Raw genomic sequence first — 26,920 nt, 5'->3', positions numbered from 1 at the left:
TCCTCTTTCTTTCTCTTATGTAAATGATGTCGAAGTTAAAATCGGACTTTCAGCAGCACCCATTTTTATCTTCAGATGTTTGAACTGCTAAATTCTTCAGGTGTAAGCGTAATTTAGTTGATCTTAACTAGTATCACTACAAAATTGCCTAAAAGAGAAGAGGTGAAATAAACGATGTTTGAGACCAGATTATGCAGATGAAACATGAATTGCGCCGGACATCAGCCAAGGAAAGTCTTTTGAACTGCCACAGAAAACAGGTGCAAAGTGGGAAATATCATAGTTGCAAAGAAATCACCATGTCCACTTCTAGATCAGACTCTCATCTCTTGCCTTATTTTTCAGATGGGACATCTGCTTTCTGCTATGATCTGTAAATAAAATAGTGTTTTAACATCAGATTGATTTCATTCTTGCTCGTTTGTTCCTCAAATTTTACAAGATCAAGGCATTCTAGATTAACCATTAACAAAAGGGCAAGCCCCGGTGCACAAGCTCCGTGCTTTGCAAAGGTTGAGGTGAGGGTCCGTAATATGCAGCTTTTCTTTTGCATTTTTTGTAGAGAAATCATTTTCAAGACTTGAACTCGTAATCTTTTGATCACAAAGAAATAATCTTATCATTACCCCAAGGCTCGCCGTCCCCGATTAACAATTCCAAAGCCAAAATTCAATTTTGTCTGATTGTTATATCATAAAGGCTACATATAGCAGCAATATATTACGTGAGCTAAGCCACAAATAAAAGGCGTGATGATGCTTTGCTTGAAATTCAACTCTCAGTTGTCCTTTTTCCACGTTTCTTTCCTTCTCTGAATTGACCTATTGCGTGGTTTATACTTATTCGTCCGAGAAAATTTATCAATCAGATGTGACTTTCTGCAATCCTGATCTTTTCTGTAGCAGGCAAGAGCTCCGGAGAAGTCTATAGTTTTGTAGTCAGGTGGCCATTATTTTCAGCGCAACAAAAGTTTCACATGATTAACCTTTTCTGTTTTGGACAGTTATAAAATCACATGAAAAGAGGTTTTCCCGTCTTTATCTCAATCAGTGTCCTATGGCTCAAATGTTGAGATACAGACCGCACAAAAAGCTAGGTAAGACAGAAAAGTAATGGCTGCAAAAATTTTGACGCCAACGCTGTTTGAAAGAATGCTCACGAGAGGGAAACAAGTTTTCACGTAATCTCATTCCGGTCTTCTATGTTCATGCACCAACCATTTGTTCGGATAAACACCGAAAATTTAAAATTATTATTTTTATAAATTTAAAATTTTTAGGTAAGGTTTTAAGACATGTAATAGTATTACTTTTTTTGAAATTTTATTTATATTCATCATATTATTTACTTAGTAAATATATAAAAAGATTACAAGTAATAAACTTTAAGAATATAATAAAATTAAAAAATTAATTATGTTTTATACTGATGAAATTAATTTATTAAACAATCACCAACATATCACAATATTATTGATTTTTTATAAAAGTATTCTGCAACAAAACTTTTATAAAAGAAATATTAAATTTAAAGAAATAGAAAGAGTTTCAAGAATTATTTTTTTATATATTTTTAAAAAAATCAAAAGAATCTTTTATAAACAAATAAATGTTATTTTTTATAAACATGATTGCCTATTTTAAATAGACAAAAATTATTTATTTTTTGAATAGTTGAAACTATTTATTTTGAACAGACTTATAACTCTGTTTTAAACAGATTTAACTATCTATTTTTATTTATTTATTTTCAATGTGAGATTATTTTTCATATTTTATTTTGTAAATCTCTAACAATCTTTCACTATTTTCAAAATAATCCAAATTTATGATGACCTTGAAAATCAATTGCATAAATGGAAGTATTTTCTAATTTAAACCTTCATTTAATGAAAACAAGTTAAAGTTAATTGAAATCGCATGAAAGACTGTTTTGAACTAGCTATTCCATTTGGTTAACCAAACTTGTCTCACACAATAATTTCAACAACCAATGAATGCTTGGTATTCGATAATACATTTATGGTCATGTGTTTACATTCTCTTTCATGAGTGCTGTTAGAGCCAAGCTCTTAAGTTTTTAGAAGTGGCAACATTTCACACTCACATAGGTAGCTCCTATCAAGAGTGTTCTCATAACTATAATACTATAACATATTTATATTATGAGTCTATTAAAAGTATATTACTCATCTTTCCTTTATCGTTTCATGTACCTAGCACTTTACCTAAGATGGCATTAAACATTACTATAGTGCCAGTAGTCACATATAAATGATGTACTTCATCTCATTGAATTTAAGACTTGATGTTATACCAAGCATTGAGTTGAGCCAATCCCTATTGAGGTCTTTTTTTATCAACTTTCTAGTAGGACTTTCGGTTAAAAGTCTGTCAAATTTTCACTTGACCTCACATTATTTATAATGATCACTCAATTTAAAATTAATTGTCGAACATAGTTATGTCTTAATCCAATATGTCTAGACTTTCCATTATATACTTGACTATATGCCCTTGTTAGAGTTTCTTCACTATCACATTGGATAGATTTTGGAGAAATTGGTTTAGGTCATAAAAGATACTTCATATAATAAATTTGTTAGCCATTTAGCTTTTTTAATTGTTGCAACTAATGTAATAAACTCGGCTGCCATGGTGGAATCCATTATGCATGTTTGTTTCTTAAAACCCTAAAAAATGGCACCCTTACCACGTACAAAGATCTACTCGCTTGTAAAAGTATGATATTTCATATTAGTAATCTAACTAGCATCAAAATATTCTTATATAATTGAAGGATATTAACTATAAAACAATCCATAATTGATTATTTTTTTTAAATATCGAAGTACTCTTTTAACTGTTACCAATGCAAGTTATTTGGGTTACTTGTGTACTTATTTAACTTTTTAATGCCAAATGCTATATCTGGCCTTGTATAAGTCATTGTATACATCAATCAACCAATGACTCTTACATATTACAATTGATCGATTGTCTACCAATATTATATATTAATTTCAGTTAAGAATCCATAGGTATAGATACTGAAATACAATTGAAAAGATCAAACTTTTTAAGTACTTTTTTAATATAATGAGATTTTGATAAGTTTATGCCACTATCATTTCGGATTATTCTAATTCCAAGAATAACATCCGTTACACCCATATCTTTCATTGAAAAGTTATTTGATAAAAATTGCTTTGTTTCTTTAACTTGTTTTGAATCGATGTTGAATATTAGTATATCATCAACATATAAGCAAATTATAACTTCTTTGCCATTTTCAAATTTGTTATATATGCACTTATTTGACTCATTAATTCTAAAACCATTAGCAAGAATGATTTCATCAAACTTTTGGTGCCATTATTTTTGTGCTTGCTTAAGTCTATACAAGGATTTTACAAGCTTACAAACCTTATGTTCTTGACCTGGAATGATAAATTCCTTCGGTTGTTTCATATATACTTTCTCTTTTTATTCAGAATTTAAAAATATTGTCTTTACATCCTGTCATAACGTCTAGATCCGGGGATCTATCACTAGACATTGACTTTTAGGAGTCGCCACCAATCTTTTTTATCTAGGTGCGATTGACCACCTAAAGAATCTGTCCTTTCAGGGAACACATAAGTTTAAGGGTCCCTAAAAGAATAGGTTCAGGTCTACAAACTAGAATAGAGTTCGGGACTTCGGTTACGTGTGAGGAAGGTTATAGCACCCTCACAACGCCCATCAAAAGATGGTACCAGCTTAAATTTGTGTTATCCAAAAGCCTTAAAATTTTACCAAGTAATTAATTATTGAAAATTATTCTCAATTGACTCTAATACTTTTAGCAAAAAATTGAGAAAATTCTCTCACCTCAAGAGTATGCAAGAAAAACTACTGTTTCACTTGCAGAGGCTTCGTCGTCGGATTGTTTAAAGACAAATCAAAATCAAAATAGAAATCAGAATAGAAAGAAAGGAAAGAATGATCGTTTTTGTGTAGGAAAAATTGATACTTTCAACTTTTCCCCAAAAATATTTTTTTGGAAATTTATTTTTAGGAAAAATTGATACTTTCAACTTTTTCCCAAAAATATTTTTTTTTGGAAATTTATTTTAAGGAAAATTGATACTTTCAACTTTTCCCTAAAAATATTTTTTGGAAATTTATTCTTAAGGAAAATTGATACTTTCAACTTTTCCTCAAAAATTTTTTTTTTTTTTGAAAATTTATTTCTAAGAAAAATTGATACTTTCAACTTTTTCCTAAAAATACTTTTCGAAAATTTTGATTTTCAAGGAAAATTGATACTTTTAACTTTTTCCTAAAAATATTTTTTTGAAAAATTTATTTCTAAGAAAAATTGATACTTTCAACTTTTCTCTAAAAATATTTTTTAGAAATTTTGATTTTCAAGGAAAATTGATACTTTCAACTTTTCTTCAAAAACCCCTTTTTGAAATTTATTTTTAAGAAAAATTGATACTTTCAACTTTTCCCTAAAACTATTTTTTTTGAAAATTTTGATTTTTATTTAAAGAAAATAGAATAATAAAATAAAAAAAATGAAAGTGAAAATAAATAAAAATAAAAAAACAAAATAAAAATAAAATAAAGATAAAAGAATATTAAATAAACCTAATCTAATAAATAAATAAATAAATAAACCAAAAAAAAAAACTTGGAGCGGCTCGGCTATCGGCTCGGCTCGGCTTGGCTTGGAGGAGGGTAGACACGAGCGGGTCAGAATCGGGTCGACGCTCGGGTCGGGTTTCGACAAAACGCGCGAATCCTCTAATTAACTTAAAGCCAAAACGACGTCGTTTTGAGAGGGTATAAAAGGCAGTTCCCTTCGTTTTTCGACAGACCGCTCCTCCTCTCTCTCTCTCTCTTTTTTCCTTTTTCTCTGCCTTCTCTCTAAAAGCTGAAGAACACCGGTGCCGGATTCTGGAAGATGTCGCCGAAATCTAGAAATTTCGCAGGATGTTCGCCGAAAAGTTGATCGGTTTCTGGATTCCTTGTCGGAAACTGGGCACCGCGCCGAAAACTTCAAATTTGCCGAAAATTTGGTCGAAAAATTCAACTCTCGCTAGAATTTTCGTCGGAATCTGGAAATTTCCCAGAAATTTTCAAAAAAATTTTTTGCCAAAAATTTCTAAAAAAATTTTTCTCACTCCCAGAACACTCATAAACTTTTCTTAGCTTCCTATATGCCTCCTTTTCTCTCAAATCAGTAGCTTTGCTTACTATTTTCTGTGTGTGTTTGCATCTGTTCCAGGGGTCCTTTATATAGGGATTGATCAGGAGTTCCTGATCAATCCCAATTCCTCTTTGGACGGGAATTCAATCTTTGAATCCAACTGGACTCTTCTGATTGAATTCCCATTCCCAGTGGGATTCTTCAACTTCAATCTCAACCCTCCAAAAATAAAAATCAAATAAAAAAATAATAATAGATAATTAGAAAAGAATCAGATACGGATCAAGAAAAGAGAAAGAAAAAAAATTATTAACAGATAATTAGGAATACAATAAGATAAATAAAAAAAAATATTACAAGAAAAAGAGAAAAAAATAATAATAATATAATAATATATATATAACTATATAAATATAATACATATAAATATTAATAGAAAATAAATAAATAAATAAATAAAGATATACATATATTAATATATAATAATAATAATAAATAATAAAATACATAAAATACAAAAGAAGAAGAAAAAAATACAGGGTTACAATTGAATTGGGCCTTACCCATTTAGGCCAAGCCCAATTGATCTGGGCCTGGACCCAATTGGGTGTCTACAGCTGCCCCTCTTTACACATTTTCTGTGAAACAGAAATTGTGCAAAGACGTAGACACCCAATCCAGATTCAACTCAACGTTGTCACTTTTTGTTTTTTTATTTTTTAATTTTTTGACCAAAGCTCCTCTAAACAGAGGCTCAACGACTTTGAAAAATAAATTGCTCCTCTAAACAGAGGCACCACGACTTTGGAAAGTAAATTGCTCCTCTAAACAGAGGCAACGAAACTTTGAGAAGTAAATTGCTCCTCTAAACAGAGGCACCACGACTTTGAAAAATAAATTGCTCCTCTAAACAGAGGCAACGACTTTTGAAAAGTAAATTGCTCCTCTAAACAGAGGCACCACGACTTTGGAAAGTAAATTGCTCCTCTAAACAGAGGCAACGACTTTTGAAAAGTAAATTGCTCCTCTAAACAGAGGCACCACGACTTTGAAAAGTAAATTGCTCCTCTAAACAGAGGCACCACGACTTTTGAAAAGTAAATTGCTCCTCTAAACAGAGGCACCACGACTTTGAAAAATAAATTGCTCCTCTAAACAGAGGCACCACAACTTTGGAAAGTAAATTGCTCCTCTAAACAGAGGCACCACAACTTTGAAAAATAAATTGCTCCCACGACTTTGAAAAATAAATTGCTCATCTAAACAGAGGCACCACGACTTTGGAAAATTAAATTGCTCCTCTAAACAGAGGCACCACGACTTTTGAAAAAGTAAATTACTCCTTGACAATCATGTCCAAAGGAGTTGAAAGTTGTGTTTGAAGGAATTTCAGGGGATTATGCCCAAAGGTCTTATAAATCAACCCTGATACCAGAAGACATCCTATTTCAAGGATTAGGAACTTACCTGACAAGCTTTTTTCAATTTTGCAAAATATCTTCATATCTGTCTTTTCCATGTGGGATGTCGGAACACCCTTGCTTTTTGAATTTATACACTATACTTTCCTGAAAGTAGTGTATGCTATGCAATATGCATGAATTTCAATGCATGCTATGCAAATGTTGGGCAATTAGTTCCTGTTCAATGTATGGTACTCAAGTTTCTCAAGCTCTTTTCTTAGGCATCAAGCCCTTCTATTCTTCAGAGATCCGATTACACTGCTCTTCTAAGATCGAACCAGTGTAGCTCTTAATTGTTTTCTTCCATTCATATTCTTCCTGTAACAAAAAATCTCTTCCCAGATTCAATGTCCTAATCAGGAGCTGAACATCTCGATTTTGCCTTTTTCACTTTTGACTTATTCAATGTAATGTAAAGATATTTTTATGTTGTTATTCATTCATCAATCATTATTTCAAACTCAAAAGGTAAGAATGCATTTGCATATTTCTTTCATGATGGGGTGCTAAGAAGAAAGGAATATGAATGGTTGGGAAACAAGCATCAGAAAAAGGCACAACAAATGAGATAAAATGTTTTTTTATTAGCAAAATGTTGGCAAACTTTGGCCAAGAAAGAACTACAATGATAGGTATGGGGACAAAGCCCAAAATGATCAATCAGATAATCATAATAACACCTCTCAAAGTCTTTTCTGAAAACTCAACCCTCTGATGTATTTAACAATTTGAAACTCTTCTGAATTTGCTAGCCTCCATATCAGCGAACTTTTTAAATTCGATGCTGTATTCTCCTTATCTAAGCCACCTTTTCAGGTTTTCAACTTAGACAAACCCCCTATGACTCAAACCGCTCTTTTGGGGTTTTCGCCTTGAGTCTTCCTTTTTCACTTTTTTCATTTTTTTCATTTTTTCTATTTTTTTATTTTTTTCATTTTTTTTTCATTTTTTCATTTTTTTTATTTTTTTCAAGCATAGTATTTCTTCACAGCATCAGAATTTATAGGATGGGGTAAATCATTTCCGTCTATCTCAGTTAGTATCAGTGCTCCACCCGAAAAAGCCCGTTTCACCACATACGGTCCTTCCCAATTCGGAGTCTATTTTTCTCTACTATCGTGTTGGATTGGGAGAATTCTTTTCAAGACCAACTCTTCTTCCCGAAAACAACGAGGTCGAATCTTCTTCTCATGAGCCCTCATCATTCTCCTTTGATATAGCTGACCATGGCACAGTGCAGTCAATCTCTTCTCTTCTATGAAATTTAACTGCTCATAACGTTCTCGAATCCATTCAGCTTCTTCCAACTCGACTTCTTTTAAGACTCTCAAAGAGGGGATCTCTACTTTCACTGGTAGTACAGCCTCCATCCCATAAACTAAAGAAAATAGGGTTGCCCTAGTAGAGGTACGAACTGACGTTCGATATGCATGCAATGCGAATGGTAACTTCTCATGCCAATCTTTGTAAGTTTCGATCATTTTCTCCAAAATCCTCTTTATATTCTTATTGGCTGCCTCAACTGCCTCATTCATTTTCAGACGATATGGTGCCGAGTTATGATGCTTGATCTTGTATTGAGCACATATTTCTTGCATCATCTTACTATTTAGATTCTTGGCATTATCCGAAATGATTCTCTCCGGAAGTCCATATCTACAGATGATCTCTTTTTTTATGAACTTGCAAACCACGGAGCATGTCACATTTGCATACGATACTGCTTCTACCCATTTTGTGAAGTAATCTATCATCACAAAAATGAATCTGTGCCTATTAGAAGCCTTTGGGGTGATTGGACTAATGACATCCATGCCCACATTGAAAATGGCCATGGTGGTGCCATAACATGTAAAACAGATGGTGAAGCATGAATCTTATCAGTATATATCTGACATTTATGGCATTTACGAGCATAATCAATGCAATCATTCTCCATCGTCAACCAGTAATATTCCACTCTCATGATCTGTCTTACCATCATATGTCCACTAGTACGTGCCCCACATATTCCATCATGCACCTCTTTAATGATTTTCTTCGCTTCAACCTCATTTACGTACCTCAATAATACTTGGTCCTTGCTTCTTTTGTACAGGACATCCTCATCCAGGAAAAAGCTTATAGCCAATCTTCGAATGACCCTTTTATCAGTTTCTGTTGCTTGAACTGGGTATTACTGATCCTTGATATACTGTAAGATGTCATAATACCAGGGCTTTCCATCTTCTTTTTCTTCTATATTAGAACAATACGTTGGTATATCCTTAACATCTAACTTGATGGGCTGAATGTCGGTATTATCATTAATTTGAATCATTACAGTCAGAGTAGCCAATGCATCAGCAATCACATTCTCTTTTCGAGGTAAGTGATCAAACTGGACATCTTTAAATTGTTTCGTCAGCTTTAGAATGTACTTATGATATGGAACGAGTTTTGAATCACTCGTTTCCCATTCTCCTTTCAACTGATATATGACTAGAGCTGAGTCTCCAAACACTTTCAGTACTTTCACTCTTCTATCCATAGCAGCTTGCAGGCCCATGACACATGTCTCATACTCAACGATGTTATTTGTGCAATTGAAATTTAACCTCGCTGTTACAGGGTAGTATTGTTCTTCTAAAGAAATCAAAATTATCCCAATTCCATGTCCCAAGGCATTAACAGCTCCATCAAAGTACATTCTCTAATATTTTTCTACATGTTCCTCTTCCTTCAGTTAAAAAATAGTCATTAAGTCTTTATCAGGGAATTCTAGCTTCATCGGCTCATACTCTTCAGTAGCACAATCTGTAAGAAATTCTGCTATAGCACCTTTTTTTATTGCTTTTTGGCTCATGTATATAATGTCGTATTTCGAGAGCATTACTTGCCATCTAACGATTCTTCCAGACAAAGAAGGCTTCTCAAAAATGTACTTAATGGGATCCAGTTTCGCTATGAGCTATGTAGTGTGATAGAGCATGTACTGTCTGAGTCTTTTAGTAGTCCACGCTAATGCACAACACATTTTTTCCAGTGAAGAATACTTGGATTCGTATTCCGTGAACTTTTTACTCAGATAATAAATAGCTCTCTCCTTCCGGATAGCCTCATCTTGCTGTCCCAGCACACATCTCATTGAATTTTCATATACAGTTAGGTACAAAATTAAAGGTTTTCCTGAAACAGGTGGCACCAATACTGGAGGGTTTGATAAATATTGCTTGATTTTATCAAACGTCTCTTGACATTCTTTATTCCATTTTTCAGGATTATCTTTACGTAGAAGCTTAAAGATGGGATCACATTTGTAGGTAAGCTGAGAGATGAACCGAGAAATGTAGTTCAATCTACCCAAAAAACTTTGAACTTCTTTTAGTATGCTGGGAGGTGACAAATTCTGGATGGCTCGTATCTTATCGGGATCGACTTCAATTCCTCTTTCATTGACTACGAAGCCTAGCAACTTCTCTGACTTTTTCCCAAAGGTGCACTTGGTTGGGTTTAATTTTAGCTGAAATTTTTTCAACCTCTCAAATAACTTTCTGAGGCTGGTGACATGATCTTCATCCCCACAAGACTTTGCAATCATATCATCTACATACACTTCGATCTCTTTGTGTATCATGTCATGGAAGAGTGTTACCATGGCCCTTTGATATGTTGCTCCAGCATTCTTTAACCCAAAAGGCATGACTTTGTAGCAGAAAGTTCCCCACATGGTCACAAAAGTAATCTTTTTCATATCATCTGCAGCCATCTTTATCTGATTATACCCCGAGAAACCATCCATAAAGGAGAAAATCGAATGCTTAGTCGTGTTATCTACTAGTGTATCAATATGAGGCAAAGGAAAGTTATCCTTTGGGCTAGCCTTATTCAAATCCCGATAGTCCACACACATTCGTACTTTTCCATCTTTCTTAGGAACTGGGACTATATTGGCTAACCATTCTGGATACTTAGCCACTTGTAGAAAACCTACATCAAATTGTTTCTTCACCTCCTCTTTAATCTTTAGTAGCATTTTGGGCTTCATCCGTCTCAGTTTCTGTTGAACTGGCTTACATTCTGGCCTTAGAGGCAATCTGTGCTCCACTATCTCTGTGCTCAGCCCTGGCATATCCTGATAAGATCAAGCGAATATATCTATAAATTTTTGGAGTAGGTCTGTCAGTCGTTGCCTATCTTCGATGAAAGTGAAGTGCCCATTCTGACCTCTTTCTTATTTTTTACATATCCCAGATTCACTAAGTCCACTAACTCTTGATGGGGCTCAATCGGTTTATTTTCTTGTTCAATCATCCTCATTAAGTTCGGAGGCATAACATATTCTTCAGAATTCTCTTCATTATCAAATTCATCAGTATTAATTGAATTCTCAAAGCTAACCTCTTGATTGTTATCATGATTATCTTCATGTTCATTGAAAGACCTGCAATTGAATGAAATGGGATATGTTGGTAAGATGTGCTTGAGAAGATGGAAATAATGAAAACACAAGAAGAAATGAATGAAAATGCATACTTCCTAATTTTATTAAAAATAATAAATGATGAATGGCCCGAACAAAAAGATCATCCCAATGCCTTGGGCAATAGCTATTGGGATGTTACAATTACATTGCATCTAAATCAAAAGTCGAAGGCATCTCGATAGCACTCTAATTGTTCAGCTCATAATCTGGTGGACAGAGGCGAACCCACTCTTCTTGATTTACCCTCACCTCATCTTCAACAGCATTAATGGCTAACTGGGCAAAATCATCTTCCATACTTTTTCTTGCATCTGGGTACATAAATCCTTCAGGTCTGAAGGTTTCATACAAGTGTGGGATGAACATCAGTCTTGCTGTCTTCCTTGATAGCCTTCTTTTGACTTCCCACTCTACCGTCTCATAGCCTAAGCCTGCCCTATCGCTATTGTCTGTTATTATTGGAGGTTCTTTAATTCCCTGTAAATTTTTGCCTAGCCCTAGTCCTGGACATCAGCCTTTATTGATGACTTGGCTCACCACTATCTTTGAAAAAGGCTGACTTTGAAATCCTTCACCTACAGTATTGACCAATTCAAAAGATCGATAGGAGCATTTCAATGCTTCTTCGGCAGCCTCTACATATGGGGTGTTCAATGGTTGAGTCACCAGCATGTCTTCATCCCCAACTACCACTACCAATTGACCTTCTACATTAAACTTGATCTTCTGGTGCAAAGTAGAAGGCACAGCTCCTGCCATATGAATCCATGGTCTTCCTAACAGACAGTTATAGGATGGAGAGATATCCATCACTTGGAATTTTATATTGAAGGTGCATGGCCCAATTTGTAAGGGCATCTCAATATCCCCCAGGATTTTTTTTTTGATCCCATTAAAGGCTCTCACAATCATTTGACTATCCTTCATATGAGAGGAATCAATGGGTAACCTTGCCAAAGTTGACATAGGCATGACATTGATAGCAGAACCATTATCGATAAGGACCTTGGCTATGATATGGCTCTTGCACTTGACTGTGATATGTAGAGAGCCTTGGCATTTTTTTTTCCTCCAAAGAAATCTCTTCATCACTGAATGAAATGTGATTTGGCATAACTAGATTTCCAGCCAAGTGGTTCACATATTCAACAGACACGTTATGGGCCACGTATGCTTGGTTCAACACTTTCAGCAAGGCATTTCGGTGTGACTCTGAGTTCAGCAATAGTGATAATAATGAGATTCGAGCTGACATTTTATTCAACTGTTCTACAACAGAATACTCACTATGTTTTACCAGCTTCAAAAATTCACAAACCTTCCTTTCTGATATTGACTTTGGTTGATCCTCTTCAGGCTCTATCTCCGGATTATTTCATCTTTCTCCTTCTTTAGCCTTCTCCCTTCTAGCCTTCTCTAGCATTTTTGGAGTATAACATCTCCCACTTCGAGTAATGCCTCCTACACCAGTTATGTTAGAAGCATCAACTTTGGAGACCTCTTCTTTTTGTCCCTAAATTATGGTGTCACAGCCATATCTCTAGGGTACAGCTTTATCATCTTTGTATAGAAAAGAAGTCGAGACTTTAAAAGTTACCGGCCTGGAGAGGAGTTTGTCTATGACTGACTTTGGTTTGTTCCCACACTGGATTGTCACTGGTTTTGGAAACAACTTTACAGGCTTATCAGTCATGTATACCTCAGCATTCTTCAGGTCTTCTTTTTCTTCATAGATCTTCATTTGGTGTGAATCCAAGAGTCTTTGCACCTCATGGTGAAACTGCTCACAGGTTTCAAGGGAATGGCCCATTACCCCACTATGATACTTACAACTAGTACCAATTATATATGCTCCATGATAGCTGTGTGGACTTACCAGTTGTATCATGTCTGTTCTTCGTAAAACATCAAACAATTGGCCCAGGGGTGTCTTAATATCTGCCACTTCCCTCTTCACATGACGTTCCTGTTCTTTCCCTATAGCATTCACATTATAATTCGGTAAAGGATTACCACTAACATTTGGCACAGTCATCCCTCCAGTGTCAAAGCAAATCATCCCATCCTTGATCAACCGTTGCACTTTATATTTCAGGGTAGTGCAATTTTTGGTGGAGTGACCAGCAATCCCATAATGGTAGTCACAGTAGGCGGTGGGATCATACCACTTGAGGTAAGGTGGCTTAAGGGGTTCTAATTTACTTGGAGCAATCAAATAATTGCTGTAGAGCTCCTCGTATAATTTCGTATAGCTCATTAGAATAGGGTCAAAAATAGGCTTCTCACGAGTGGTTCGTTACTCCCGCGAGCCACCAATAGGGTTAGTTGGGCGATTTTGGGGTCTTGGGTTAGGTTGAATGTTAGAACTGTACATGGGTTTATTAGAGGTTTGATATGTTTGGGGGTATGGTGGTTGTGTAAATGGTTGATATGGGTGAAAGGAAGTATTATTTATAGTAGGGTGATATGGCAGATATTCTGGTGGGTGATAGGGTGAATAACTCTAATTTACTGTCTATCAAAGCTCACAGCCTGAGCATCAGTCTCTTTTTTCTTTGGGATTCTTTTGCTAGATGTTTCATTTCCCTCTAGCTTGCCATTCTTGATGGCACTCTCAATGATTTCTCCCGAGATTACCATATCGATAAAATTCTTTATTGCATTCCCTATCATCTTTTCATAATAGGGAGGTTTTAAAGTGCTAACAAATAGCACTGTAGTTTCTTTTTCGATTAGGGGAGGTTGTACCTGAGAAGCAACATCCCTCCACCTTTGGGCATACTCTTTAAAAGACTCGTTTGCCTTTTTTTCCAGGTTCTGCAAAGACAAACGATCAGGAGCCAAATCGATGATATGTCGATATTGGTTGATAAAGTCATGCGCCATATCGCTCTAAGAACGAATGCGAGTCCTGTCCAGCTGAACATACCATCTGGCCGTAGAGCCAGTAAGACTGTCTTAGAAAACATGCATCAAGAGTTTCTTATCTTGTGCATGAGCTGCCATCTTCCTGTAATACATTGTGATGTGGGTTTTGGGGCACTTTGTACCATCATATTTTTTAAATTTTGGTACCTTAAACTTATGGAGGATAACCACATCAGGAACTAGACAGAGCCCAGCAGCATCAACTGACTCATAGAAGCTAAATCCTTCCACAGCCCTTAGCCTTTGCTCTAGCATGCTAATCTTAGAACTTTCTTTAACTTCCACTCTCATCTTTTCCTTTTTCTTTTCTTTTAAATCATCTAGATCAAGAATTGGTTCTGTTGCTTTTTTAGTGAAGACAGAATTTATATAGCTATTATACTGCCCTGGGTTGAAAGCTGATGGCATTTCAAGATATGTTGGATATACGAAGTGTTATGGTGGGACCTCTTGAGCAGACTGAGCTTGAGGTGGGCCAAAACCTGGAGGGTACAGGGGATCAGCTATTTCTTGTAATGAGGAAATTTGGTGGCTTGTACTTCTTTCAACTATTTTTCCTTTATTCATGTTATTAAGAGCCTCCAGAATCTTGCTCAGCTCACTTTCAATCTTCTCTTGTATTTTTTCTAGTTTTTCAAATCTATGGAAACCTTCTTCTTCCATTTGTCTTGCTCTGAATCTTGTGTTGTATGGATAAGCAGGGTTTTCGCTAGATGAAGCTATCCTGGAACCTTGAGTACCATATCTTAAAATTAGTAAATTTATATGATCATCACTTTGTTAAATGTAATGAATGAGAATGCAATGAATGAAAAATGCATGTATGCAAAGAACATTTGCCTTAAAACGGTATTCAACTAAAAAAAATTTCATTTATTCCAAAAAACTTTGATCTACATTGAGTTTATCATCCTAGCATTATAGCCATAAAATTGTTTGATCTATTCATACTGGGCCTTAGCTTCTTCTATAAAGTTCAAGAAACGCTGTCCATGTTCTCCTACTGGGGCCACCACTTGTCTTAATGCCCCTGCCTCTTCCACCATCTCTCTTGCCTTACATACCCCTTTATGAATTTGGCTTGTTAAGTGCTCAATGTATTTCTGCCTTCCTAGGTTCTCTCTTTTACCACACCAGACTTGGTATGATAATTCTCTATGTTCTCTAACCGATGCAGCGATGTGGTCTCCTTGTTCTTCCAACCTTTGACTTAGCCCGCTCAAATAACTGTTTAGCATGTTAATTTCTGCCTGTGCTTCAGTACTTTCTTCTTCCAACTCGGCATACTCTTGTTTTAATCTTGTGTTTTCCTCAGTCAGCTCGGCAATGGTTATCTCTTTGGCCTTTTCTCTCACACATAGCCTTTTATGCTCCTGGTGTAACCTTGCTAGATCTTCAGTAGCTGTATCTCGTTCTCTAGCAATCTTATGAACTTTAACTTCATAATCTTCAGCTCTACCTTTCCACTGGGCTTTTTCTTCTTAAAGTTCTTGAATCTCTTTCTTTAACTTGATCTTTTCAAACTCGAATTCTTTTGTTGCCAGCTCTAACTCTGATGGTATCTCTTCAAGCTTTTCTTCTGTCGGTGGTTGAGAGACTTCATAAATGAATACCATTTCTTGTCTTCTCTTTGTTCTCCAAACCAAGTAACCTAGAGTGACTTTTTCAGTGAATGGTCCAGGACTCACCCTTTGAGGATTTTTCCATGCTTTGATCATCCCATTCATCTTCTGAAATGCTTTAGGCTCGTTGTAAGAAAAATCTAACTGATGAAGCCCATAAGTCATAGGAATAAACTGTTCTCCCTCCAATTATCTCTTCACTAAGAGCGGTGCATAATTCGTCACTCCTTATAAACCCAGAAATAGAACCACTGTACTATCTCCACATTGGTATAACATAGGCTCTCGATTCATCCATGGGGCTAACCATCTCACCCTGGCACCTTTCAACTTTTGCAAAAAAGTTATCCATTCTTGTTTAGACTTCTACTTTGATCACCCACTTTCATAGAATTCTTTGATCGGAAAGCGATTACGGATATAAATCTTCAAGAAAGCACCATTTCCTTGTTCAAAATGGCTTTTCATCCACACCTACAATAGCTGTATGCATCCTATGAAGTGCCCTCCATTCTGACGACAATAACTCAAAGATCTGATAGTCTCTGCTAATATTACCGTTGAAAAATTACAGCCATTGATCACACTATCAAAGAAATCAACCACTGCTATCTCAATATGTCCCAAAACCTTTGGAAAGATTACCAGTCCGTATATAGCCAAGGTAAATATGTCTAACCCCCGTTCTTCATTGACGTGTTGCATCAAAAACTCATGAAAGAACTTTCAAGATAGGCAAACCTGTTCTTGTTTCTTCTTTGTATGAGAATCCATAACTTTCTTGTCTATCCCCATGAGTTGAGCCAGACTTTTACGAAATCTTGACTTATGTTTTTTGACATATATCTTGTCAGGAGTCTTTAGATGCAAACCCAATAAGACCGAATATTCTTCTATGGTAAGAGTCATATCAGCTTCGTTAAAGATGAAACACCTGTATGCAGGATCCCAGAATTATGTTGCAGCTCTAATTAGTTGATCATCAACAGCCACTGCTAGAAGGTGTGCTATATGCCTATGTTTCTGGCAAAATTGCTCTTGTCTTGACGGACTCATCTTCTTTCAGATATCCACTAAATCTTCTAAATTGTTCTGTTTGAGGAGGATGGATGTTTCTTGAGACAGAGTAGACTCATTCCCAATTGGCAAGCAATCTCCCATCTTCAGTTGAGTCTTTTCTGATATGGCCCTTACTTCATTAGGTGTCCAACAGGGTGCTAATATTGATGAAGAGCAAACTAGGCGTTCATTGGTGTCCATGAAAAAAATTTGTTGAAGATCGTTTTTCAAGCAAATGTTTTTTTATGCAACTTTATGATATGTGTATGAACCAATGCAAAAGAAATAAGAAAAAGGTTAGTATACCCAAAAAAGAATAAATAACTAACTAAATTTAAATATCACACAAAGTAAAAGGGATGAATCCTATGCTTTTGGTTAATTCTATCAGGGAAGAGTGATGGCTCTATCTATGGGTTAGGCACTCTTAAGGTTCACTATATGTGGTTTTAAGGGTCAAAGTCTAAAGGTCCTCAAATTGTTCCTTACATCCTTGTCCATCACAGACTAGTAAGGCACCCTAATCATCACCCATTACAGGCTACAAGCGAAAAAAGTTCAATTTGAGTGGGAGTATTTCGCTAGCCACTGCGGAGGCATTAGACCTCACGAAAGCAATAGGTACTTTACTCCCTCCTAGAGGGACGGAGCTCGGGTATAGAGCTCATGTTATGCACATGCATATGAATGACATAATTAACAAAGCAAATAAACATGAATGAATAATAACACATATATACAGAAGGGTTCAATTTTATTAGGCTTTTGGATAACACAAATTATTGGCTGGCCTGACTCTCAAAGTCCCCAGCGGAGTCGCCAAGCTATCATAACGTCTAGATCCGGGGATCTATCACTAGACATTGACTTTTAGGAGTCGTCACCAATCTTTTTTATCTAGGTGCGATTGGTCACCTAAAGAATCTGTCCTTTCAGGGAACACCTAAGTTTAAGGGTCCCTAAAAGAATAGGTTCAGGTCTACAAACTAGAACAGAGTTTGGGAGTTCGGTTACATGTGAGGAAGGTTATAGCACCCTCACAACGCCCATCAAAAGATGGTACCAGCTTAAATTTGTGTTATCCAAAAGCCTTAAAATTTTACCAAGTAATTAATTATTAAAAATTATTCTCAATTGACTCTAATACTTTTAGCAGAAAATTGAGAAAATTTCCTCACCTCAAGAGTATGTAAGAAAAACTACTGTTTCACTTGCAGAGGCTCCGTCGTCGGATTGTTTAAAGACAAATCAAAATCAAAATAGAAATCAAAATAGAAAGGAATGAAAGAATGATCGTTTTTGTGTAGAAAAAATTGATACTTTCAACTTTTCCCCAAAAATATTTTTTTTTGGAAATTTATTTTAAGGAAAATTGATACTTTCAACTTTTCCTCAAAAATATTTTTTTTTTGAAAATTTATTTCTAAGGAAAATTGATACTTTCAACTTTTCCTCAAAAACCCCTTTTTGAAATTTATTTTTAAGTAAAATTGATACTTTTAACTTTTTCCTAAAAATATATTTTTTGAAAATTTTGATTTTTATTTAAAGAAAATAGAATAATAAAATAAAAAAATGAAAGTGAAAATAAATAAAAATAAAAAAACAAAATAAAAATAAAATAAAGATAAAAGAATATTAAATAAACCTAATCTAATAAATAAATAAATAAATAAACCAAAAAAAAAAAAACCTGGAGCGGCTTGGCAGCTCGGCTCGGCTTGGCAGCTCGGCTTGGAGGAGGGTAGACACGCGCGGGTCAGAATCGGGTCGACGCTCGGGTCGGGTCGGGTTTCGACAAAACGCGCGGATTCTCTGATTAACTTAAAGCCAAAACGACGTCGTTTTGGGAGGGTATAAAAGGTAGTTCCCTTCATTTTTCGACAGACCGCTCCTCCTCTCTCTCTTTTCTTTCCTTTTTCTCTGCCTTCTCTCTAAAAGCTAAAGAACACCGGTGCCGAATTCTGGAAGATGTCGTCGAAATCTGGAAATTTCGTAGGATGTTCGTCGAAAGTTGACCGAAAAGTTGGTCGATTTCTGGATTCCTTGCCGAAAACTGGGCACCGCGCCGGAAACTTCAAATTTACCAAAAATTTGGTCGAAAAATTCAACTCTCGCCGAAATTTTCGTCGGAATCTGAAAATTTCCCAGAAATTTCCAGAAAAATTTTTCGCCAAAAATTTCTAAAAAATTTTTTCTCACTCCCAGAACACTCATAAACTTTTCTTAGCTTCCTATACGTCTCCTTTTCTCTCAAATCAGTAGCTTTGCTTACTATTTTTTGTATGTGTTTGCATCTGTTCCAGGGGTCCTTTATATAGGGATTGATCAGGAGTTCCTGATCAATCCCAATTCCTCCTTGAACGGGAATTCAATCTTTGAATCCAACTGGACTCTTCTGATTGAATTCCCATTCCCAGTGGGATTCTTCAACTTCAATCTCAACCCTCCAAAAAAAAAATCAAATAAAAAAATAATAATAGATAATTAGAAAAGAATCAGATACAGATCAAGAAAAGAGAAAGAAAAAAAGATTATTAACAGATAATTAGGAATACAATAAGATAAACCAAAAAAAAAATATTACAAGAAAAAGAGAAAAAAAAATATAATAATAATATAATAATATATATAACTATATAAATACAATACATATAAATATTAATAGAAAATAAATAAATAAATAAATAAAGATATACATATATTAATATATAATAATAATAATAAATAATAAAATACATAAAATACAAAAGAAGAAGAAAAAAAATACAGGGTTACAATTGAATTAGGCCATACCCATTTGGGCCAAGCCCAATTGATCTAGGCCTGGATCCAATTGGGTGTCTACACATCCAATTGATGTATAATCAAATTATAAATCGAGACAAGTGAAATTAGAAGCCTAATTGTAGTAATTCTAGCTATCGAAGCATAAGTATCAAAGTAGTCTATCATTTGCTTTTGTATAAAGCCCTTAGCTACCATCATTATTTTAAATTTATCTATGGTTTCATCCACCTTCATTTAAAAAAAAAAAATCCATTTACAGATTCTTCCATGGTGGAAGAAGTTTTTCTATTACAGAAGACACAATAATTGTTTCATCTATATTCATATTATATTGTTTAAACTGATTAAGCATTCTTTCAATTTCATGTAGTTGTTCAATCACAAAATGTCCATCAATCATATAATAATTATTAAAATGACTAACGAAAAATTTCTTACTTGTTGCATCCTTGGTTATATATACCTGGTATCCAATTTATTTCATAACTTTTTTGCAGTAGCCTCGTTTTGGTACGTATCAAACAGGCTGTCAAACAAAACATTTAGCATATGACCTTTACGCATATAGTCCGTATTACCCTATTTCTGCATCTCTCTTATTACAGCAACAAATTCTTTTATTTTATTTTCTTCTGGCTTGAGAAAAGTCAAAACATATACAACCTTCAAAGTTGAAAGCAGGAAATGCATATTTTTCTGCCATTTTTGAAAATTGTCACTATCAAAATGATCCAATTTGATAAAACTAGAAGCTAATTCTTTGAGCGTTGCTTCAGTAGCCATTGTTGAATTAAATAAAACCTTAAGATTGTTAGAGCAAACATTGAAAAATTGGAATTACTACTTCTAGTAAATTTGAAATTTTGAGAAAAGGCTCTAAGGCGTGTAATGGTGCTACTTTCCTTAAGGTTTTATTTGCCCTTATCATATTATTTATTTAGTAGGTGTGCAAAATAGTTGCAGGTAATAATAAACTTTGAGGATACAATGAAGCCCAATGACTAATTGCATTTTGCATTGATGAAATCAATCCATCAAGCATTCATCGGTGTATCACAAAATCATTGAGCTTCTATAAACGTATTCTATAGCAAAACTTTAAAAAATCAAATATTCACCGGTATATCCCAAGATCACTGAGCTTCTATAAAGGTATACTACAACAAAATTTTTAGAAAAAAAATCTATAGTAAAAGTATTCTGCAGCAAAACTTTTATAAAAGAAATATGAAGTTTGAAAAAAGAGTAAAATTTCTAAGAATTGTTTTTGTATGTTTTCAGAAAATCAGATGAGCCTCTTATAAATAGATAAGCGTCATTTCCTATAGATATGACCGTCTATTCTGAATAGATAAAAATTATCTATTTTTGAATAGTTGAAACATTTATTTTAAACAAATTTATCTCTTTATTTTGAACATAATTAATTATCTATTTTTTTTTTTGTGGGATTATTTTTCATATTTTATTTTGAAAATCTCTAACAAGAATAACAAGAATGTCATGTTGTTTTAAGCTTTGGTTAAGAGACCAAAGGAATTTGTCTTGTTGCAGACTGAAGGGCAACTGAAGGGCATCGCTCATGGTGCTATGTAAAATGTGAAGAACAGACTTGGAATGAACGAAAAGAAATGAATCAAATTCACTAGATCTACCATTGTTCTGCCAACAAATTAAGAAGACGATTTACATGATAGCTCCTTCAAACCATAAACGTTATTTAGAGTTTGCAAAGCAGTAATTAAACTGCACAAAGTTGGCCAGTAACTGTGCTGGTGGAGCAAAAAATCAAAGGAATGATGTGACACAGATCACCAAAAGATCATCTTCATCGTAAGGAGATTTATGGATAACTACCTCATAACACATTCTTCCTTTTTATAATTCTGCCTTGATTATGCTGTTCATCTTCAATGATATTGACATCAGGCAAAAGTAGACTCTCTGCATATACAATTGCTTGACATGGACGCTTATACTTTGAAGAATGTTTAAAATTTGAGGACCACATTTGCAAATCCTAAATTTCTCAAATGTTGATTCTTCAGCATCAGACCTTATCAAGTCCTTTTCCTCACTGATTGATACAAGTTGTTTGCCTTTTAAAATGTGTCAGATGTAATTCCTGATCTTATAGTCTCCGGTTGATGGTTTCCATAAAAAGAAATCCTTGTTCCTCTCAGGAGCCTGACTTGATGATCCTGTCTTTTTGGTGGAAACTTGATCACCAAAAGATGTTTCATAGTCTAACAAAGTTCAGGCCAGAAGGTGTTGATGTGAGGATATTCGTTCACGATGCTCGTTCCGAGTGCATTCTGGCTAATACTTCTCTAAAGTACTCTAAACGATCGTCGCAGAGCTCATTTGAGAGAGCGAAAAGCTACTAGTAGTAGTCAAATCTATATGCTTATTAATCACTTTTTTGTTGCATCCCAAGCCTGGTATTGCTGTAAAAACCCTGGAAAGAATCATGCAGGTAGATGAAATAGCGAGACTCTTAGTTTAAAATATGGATCATGACTTCACTTTAGCAAGAACGACATGGAAATATTTTCTTCTCCACTGTTCCAGCCACAAGTTCTATCTTCTGCTGGTATTTCCAGCATAAATTTACTGGATTTACATGGTTCCTATAAACAAAAACAAGGCCATAGTAGTTTCGTAGTTCCTTTTCGCACCATTAAAATTCTTGAACCCTCATGGAGAACATTTAAAGGTTGCAGATCACTTTAACAAATTAAATTGGCCTTTATATGAGCTGCTCAAAGGTCTAAACTCAGGCATCAAGTGTACTACTGCTAGCAGCCACTAATATCACATCTGAAGAATTATAAAACATGTAAATATTAGAACTAGAGCTTAGCTCAGTGGTTTATGCAACCATCTTTAAGAGGTGGCATTCAACAGGTCTGAAGTTCAAATCTTAGTGCATGCAATCCCATCCTTTATTCCCAGACTGCAAGCAAAGGAAATTCATTTATTCATTTGTTATGACAGCCTTTTCTCTTGTAATTATCCCATGTTTGCGAGGCGCCATCAAAACCCTGTCGATTCTCAATCCCATAACTAAAGGGATCATAAAATAAATTATACTGCTTATAAGATTTGGCAACTCATTCAAAAAGGGAAGCAATCAAGGAAAGAAGAAGCAAAGAATGACAAGTGATAAGGGAAATCCTTGAACTCTCCATTTTCTAAAAATAACTATAATTAAGGCACTGATTATACTGTATCAGAACTCCTAAACTTTAGAGGTCTCTTCAATATTTTACACTCAATCAGATGCTAATTAGCAATTATATGGAGCAATAAATGGCATTCCAATGGGTGGCATCATGGTTCATGGCCTATAAATTCTTGTTTGTGTTTAGCTACTCAAAAGCAAAAAGATTTTGAAATCATGAAGAGATTTGTGATCACCATTGTAGTCTCCATTATACTTCTGCTAGTTGCAGTTCAAGCCCAAGATTTCTTCCCTTTTGGTTATTCTACTTCTGAAGAAACCTCTTTGCTTTCAGAATCTGAATTTCCTCAGGATTTTGAAGACACCAAATGGTCCTTCGAGACTCAACAGTTTCCCTTGAAAACACGCTTAGATTCTGGAAGAACCTCCCTGCCTTCAGAATCTGAATTTTTTCAAGATTTTGAAGGCGCCAGTTTGCCCCTCGAGACCCAACAATCACCTCTGGAAACTCAGTCACGGTTTGAGAAAACCTCTCGGTCTTCGGAATCTAAATTTCCTTATGATTTTGAAGACACCAATTTGCCTCTCGAGATCCAACAGTCACCTCAGGAAACACAGTCACATTCTGAGAAAACCATTCTGTCGTCAGAATCTGGATTACCTCAAGTTTCTGAAAACACCAATGAGCCCTTCCAAACCCAACATTTGCCTCTGGAAAAACAGTCACGTTCTGAGAGAACCTTTCTGTCTTCAGAACCTGAATTTCCTCAAGTTTCTGAATACACCTATGAGCCCTTCCAAACCCAACAGTTGCCTCTGGAAACAGAGTCAAATTCCGAAATCCATTCGCCTCCCAAATCTCCTGCACCTTTGCCTTCGGAAACACCATCCCCATTGCCTCCTCCAAAACGTCCATGGAGTCCAGAAAAGACATGTAAAACGAAGTGTACTATGAAGTGCATGAGAAAGAAAGTTCCTCTTCTCCATAACTTATGCAACAAAGTCTGTATGAAAAGATGCATTCTTCATTACTCGCAGGTGATCTACAATTGTACTAATCATTGTGCAGAGTCTATGCCCAAAAATTTCAAATCAGGTATAAAAACTATATAAATCAACTTCATTTCACCCTTGTAATCTTTCCTTTTTTGGTATTGAATTATATATTCATCAATTTCTGATAAAATATTCTTCTTGGTATTCTTGTTCTTGCAGATAAGAAGAAAGAAGCAGGCTATGTGAAATATTGCTTCCAAAAGTGCATCAAGAATTTCTAGGCTGCTGTAATTTGCTCTATTAGATAGTCTGAAATTTGTACCAAAAATAAATGACCTGAGATTGATGTTCTCATTGGTTTATTGACCATACAATATCTGAGATTATTGTTCATTGACATCTGAATACATCGGCCAGGACTTGATGGATATCTTGGTTATTTATCTGTTATCTACAGCAGTTTTGATTTTGTCTTGAAGCCTTAAAGCCCCCGTTGAGGTTATTAGTAACTTTAACAACTCTATCATTCATGCTTGAAAGCTGCCATTAATCTGAGAAATGTGGAGTGACAGATCTATCATTCACCGAAGGGATCAAAAAATGAATGACCCATCTAAAACAGTTAAACATTCTAAAACTAAAACAAGCATTGAATGTGCTGTATCAGAGACCCAAAACTTGAGAGGTATCTTCAATGTCATTTCTTCAATCACTTACAATCAGCAATTACGTACAGCAGCTTTTAACGGAATTTCCATAGCTGCCAATAAGGTTCCCTGTCTATAATTTAGTTTTGCCTAGTGTTTGACTTCCCAAACAGCAAAACTATTTGGGAAAGCGAGAGTGTAAGGGGTAACAAAAACAATGGAAACAATTAGTCTGAAGAAGAGATTAATTGTGCTAGCCAAGGCGGTCTCCATTACACTTCTGCTCATTGCAGTCCAAGCTCAAGATTTATTCCCCCATGATGACTTTCCTATGTTCCCTGAAGATTCCGAAGAAACCACTTTCCCCTTGGATACAGAATCTCATTCTGAAATGCTTTGACCAACTTCTGAAACTTCTCCGCCTTTGCCTTTGGATACCTCATCAAAACCAGATGAAGAACCTCCGCTCGCAGAAGCCTTTTTGCGGCCCCCCAAAGTTCCTTCTTCTACTAAAAGTCCTTTGATCAGTTCCAGAAAACTTTTGCAAGATAAAGTGTGCTAAAAAGTGCTTGGTAATGAAAGGTTCTATCCATGATAATGTGTAACAAAGTCTGTAAGCAAAAATGCTTGCTTACCTATTCTCACGCCATTTACATGATCAGTGAAACTAGGGTATGAAACTGTTTATTTTTATTCATTAAGAACTGTTTCTTGGAGGAAGGTTGGTAGTTTCCGATTTGATGATAATGTGTATGAATCTGGAGTGCTTCTCAATGGGGCAATTCACTGGATGGCGAGTCGTAGAGATGGGGCAGATTATGAGTGTACGGTTGCTGCTTTTAGTATTTTTGGATATGCCGCTACCTGACATTGTCGATACTAGCTTTGAATTTGTGGTAGGGGTTCTTAATGGACGCCTCTGTATGCTTCATAGCCGCAATTAGATGCACAATGATTTTTGGGTGATGACCAAGTGTGGTGTGGGTGACTCATGCATTAAATTGACCCTCGGTATCTCATACATACGCATGAAGCCATTGTGTTTGGCATAGAACTCACTATATCTAGCTGTAAAAAAATAAGAAACAACCAAGGGTTATAGGATATAATATACCAGAGATCGTACTGATATCTACCTGTAAGAGAGTAAGCTTACCTCATATATACTTTGGACTTTGGAGTTGATAATGATGTCTTTGAAATTGCATGTAATAGGTTTATTCATGGACGAGTAGGACCTGAGAACCAAGTGCCGGTAATCCCGATGCTTGGTTTTTATTTTTTTTATCTCACTCATCGTTATGAAAAGTTTCTGCAACATATGGTTATGAATAATTATGACATTGAAGTTACCTAGCCAAAAGATTATGCCAATTGCAGTGTTAATATCACCATTTCTGTTTTATCTGCTTCTACTCTCAGCTTCTCAACGACGTCTACTGAGCATTTCAATCTAATATCAGTAGCATTCAATAGAATCAAGGCCAAGGGTGGGTGATTGTTGCTTTTGATTTTGCAGAGGGAAAGTTCATGGAAGTGCCTCTACCATCTGATTCTGCAGATAGTTTTACTACAGTCGGGGTTTTAAGGGGATGTCTTTGTTGGCTTACTTGTGGCACTGGCACTGTTGCAATGAAGCAATATGATTTCTGGGTAATGAAGGAATATGACGAGGAAGAATCATGGACTAAAGCTGTGGTCAACATCCCATTTCTGTGCTTAAGACCTTTGAGTTTCTTGAAGAATGTTGAAGCTTTGTTGGAGATGGATGGAAAATTGGTTCTTTACAATCCAAGAGAAGGAACACAATGTAGAAGGAAACTGGAAATAGAGAGCCTTGTTTCACCTACTTTGTTGTGGCAGTGGGAGTTGGGAGAGATATGCAGTTCAGATGAAAATGAATGAAGAATTGGTATTTATTTGTAATTTTGCTGTTGCCATCTAGCTTAGGTATGTATCTTAGTTATAAATGGATCAGAAATCAACCATTAAAAACCTGATAAAGCTATGTGTTCATTATTTCTTGCATATCTATTTGAAAATTTTCTTCTGATTCAAGTTTAATGGCATGTGCAATTTAAGAAATTTATGATACCAAACTAACTTGTCTACTCCCAAGTGCCAGCTCCAACCCCAACACCACTGCCGAAAATGCCACCTCTGCCCCACTTCTGCCCCAACTCAGCCTTTGGCAGCCAACAAATATTACATCTGCCCCCACCTCTGCCCCACCTGTCTTTGGCAGCCACCAAAGATTACGTAACAGTCAAGATGTACAAGAAAAGGCTGATAAATATCCTATCAACCCCACCTCCATTGCCAATATTCCTCAGTACATGTTGTAAATATCCTATCACCCATATTCATTTACAGAATATCTATAGTCCCTGATTTAACAAATTAATGAGTATAATCTATTTTTTAATTAATTAAAATTTCACGTTAAAAATATTATTATTATTATTATATGTTACTGATGACTAATTTTTGGCCATTAATCTTGTTCTTTTTTTTTTTGTTTTTTACCCATTTTTTGGGCCTGTCTTAGCTTCTTTACCTTGTTCTTT

General features: G+C 35.3%; 2 protein-coding genes across 2 annotated transcripts; both read left to right on the top strand.

Moving 5' to 3' along the window:
• The first annotated feature begins 141 nt into the window (after positions 1–141).
• Positions 142–26,852, top strand: LOC111279327 (F-box/kelch-repeat protein At3g06240-like). Its single transcript, XM_089756662.1, has 3 exons — positions 142–518; positions 1,004–1,180; positions 25,873–26,852. The coding sequence occupies exon 3, from the start codon at positions 25,884–25,886 to the stop codon at positions 26,256–26,258; it is 375 nt and encodes a 124-aa protein (XP_089612788.1). The 5' UTR covers positions 142–518; positions 1,004–1,180; positions 25,873–25,883; the 3' UTR covers positions 26,259–26,852.
• Positions 20,878–25,876, top strand: LOC111280094 (uncharacterized). The gene is made up of 3 exons (XM_089756661.1): positions 20,878–21,359; positions 21,643–23,806; positions 23,926–25,876. The coding sequence occupies exons 2-3, from the start codon at positions 22,927–22,929 to the stop codon at positions 23,985–23,987; spliced, it is 942 nt and encodes a 313-aa protein (XP_089612787.1). The 5' UTR covers positions 20,878–21,359; positions 21,643–22,926; the 3' UTR covers positions 23,988–25,876.
• Positions 26,853–26,920: the final 68 nt, after the last annotated feature.

Source organism: Durio zibethinus, chromosome 27 (genome assembly GCF_047325235.1).
Source record: "Durio zibethinus cultivar Kanyao isolate XHJ-2024 chromosome 27, ASM4732523v1, whole genome shotgun sequence".
NCBI lineage: Eukaryota > Viridiplantae > Streptophyta > Magnoliopsida > Malvales > Malvaceae > Durio > Durio zibethinus.
This window is presented reverse-complemented; position numbering and strand designations above follow the sequence as displayed.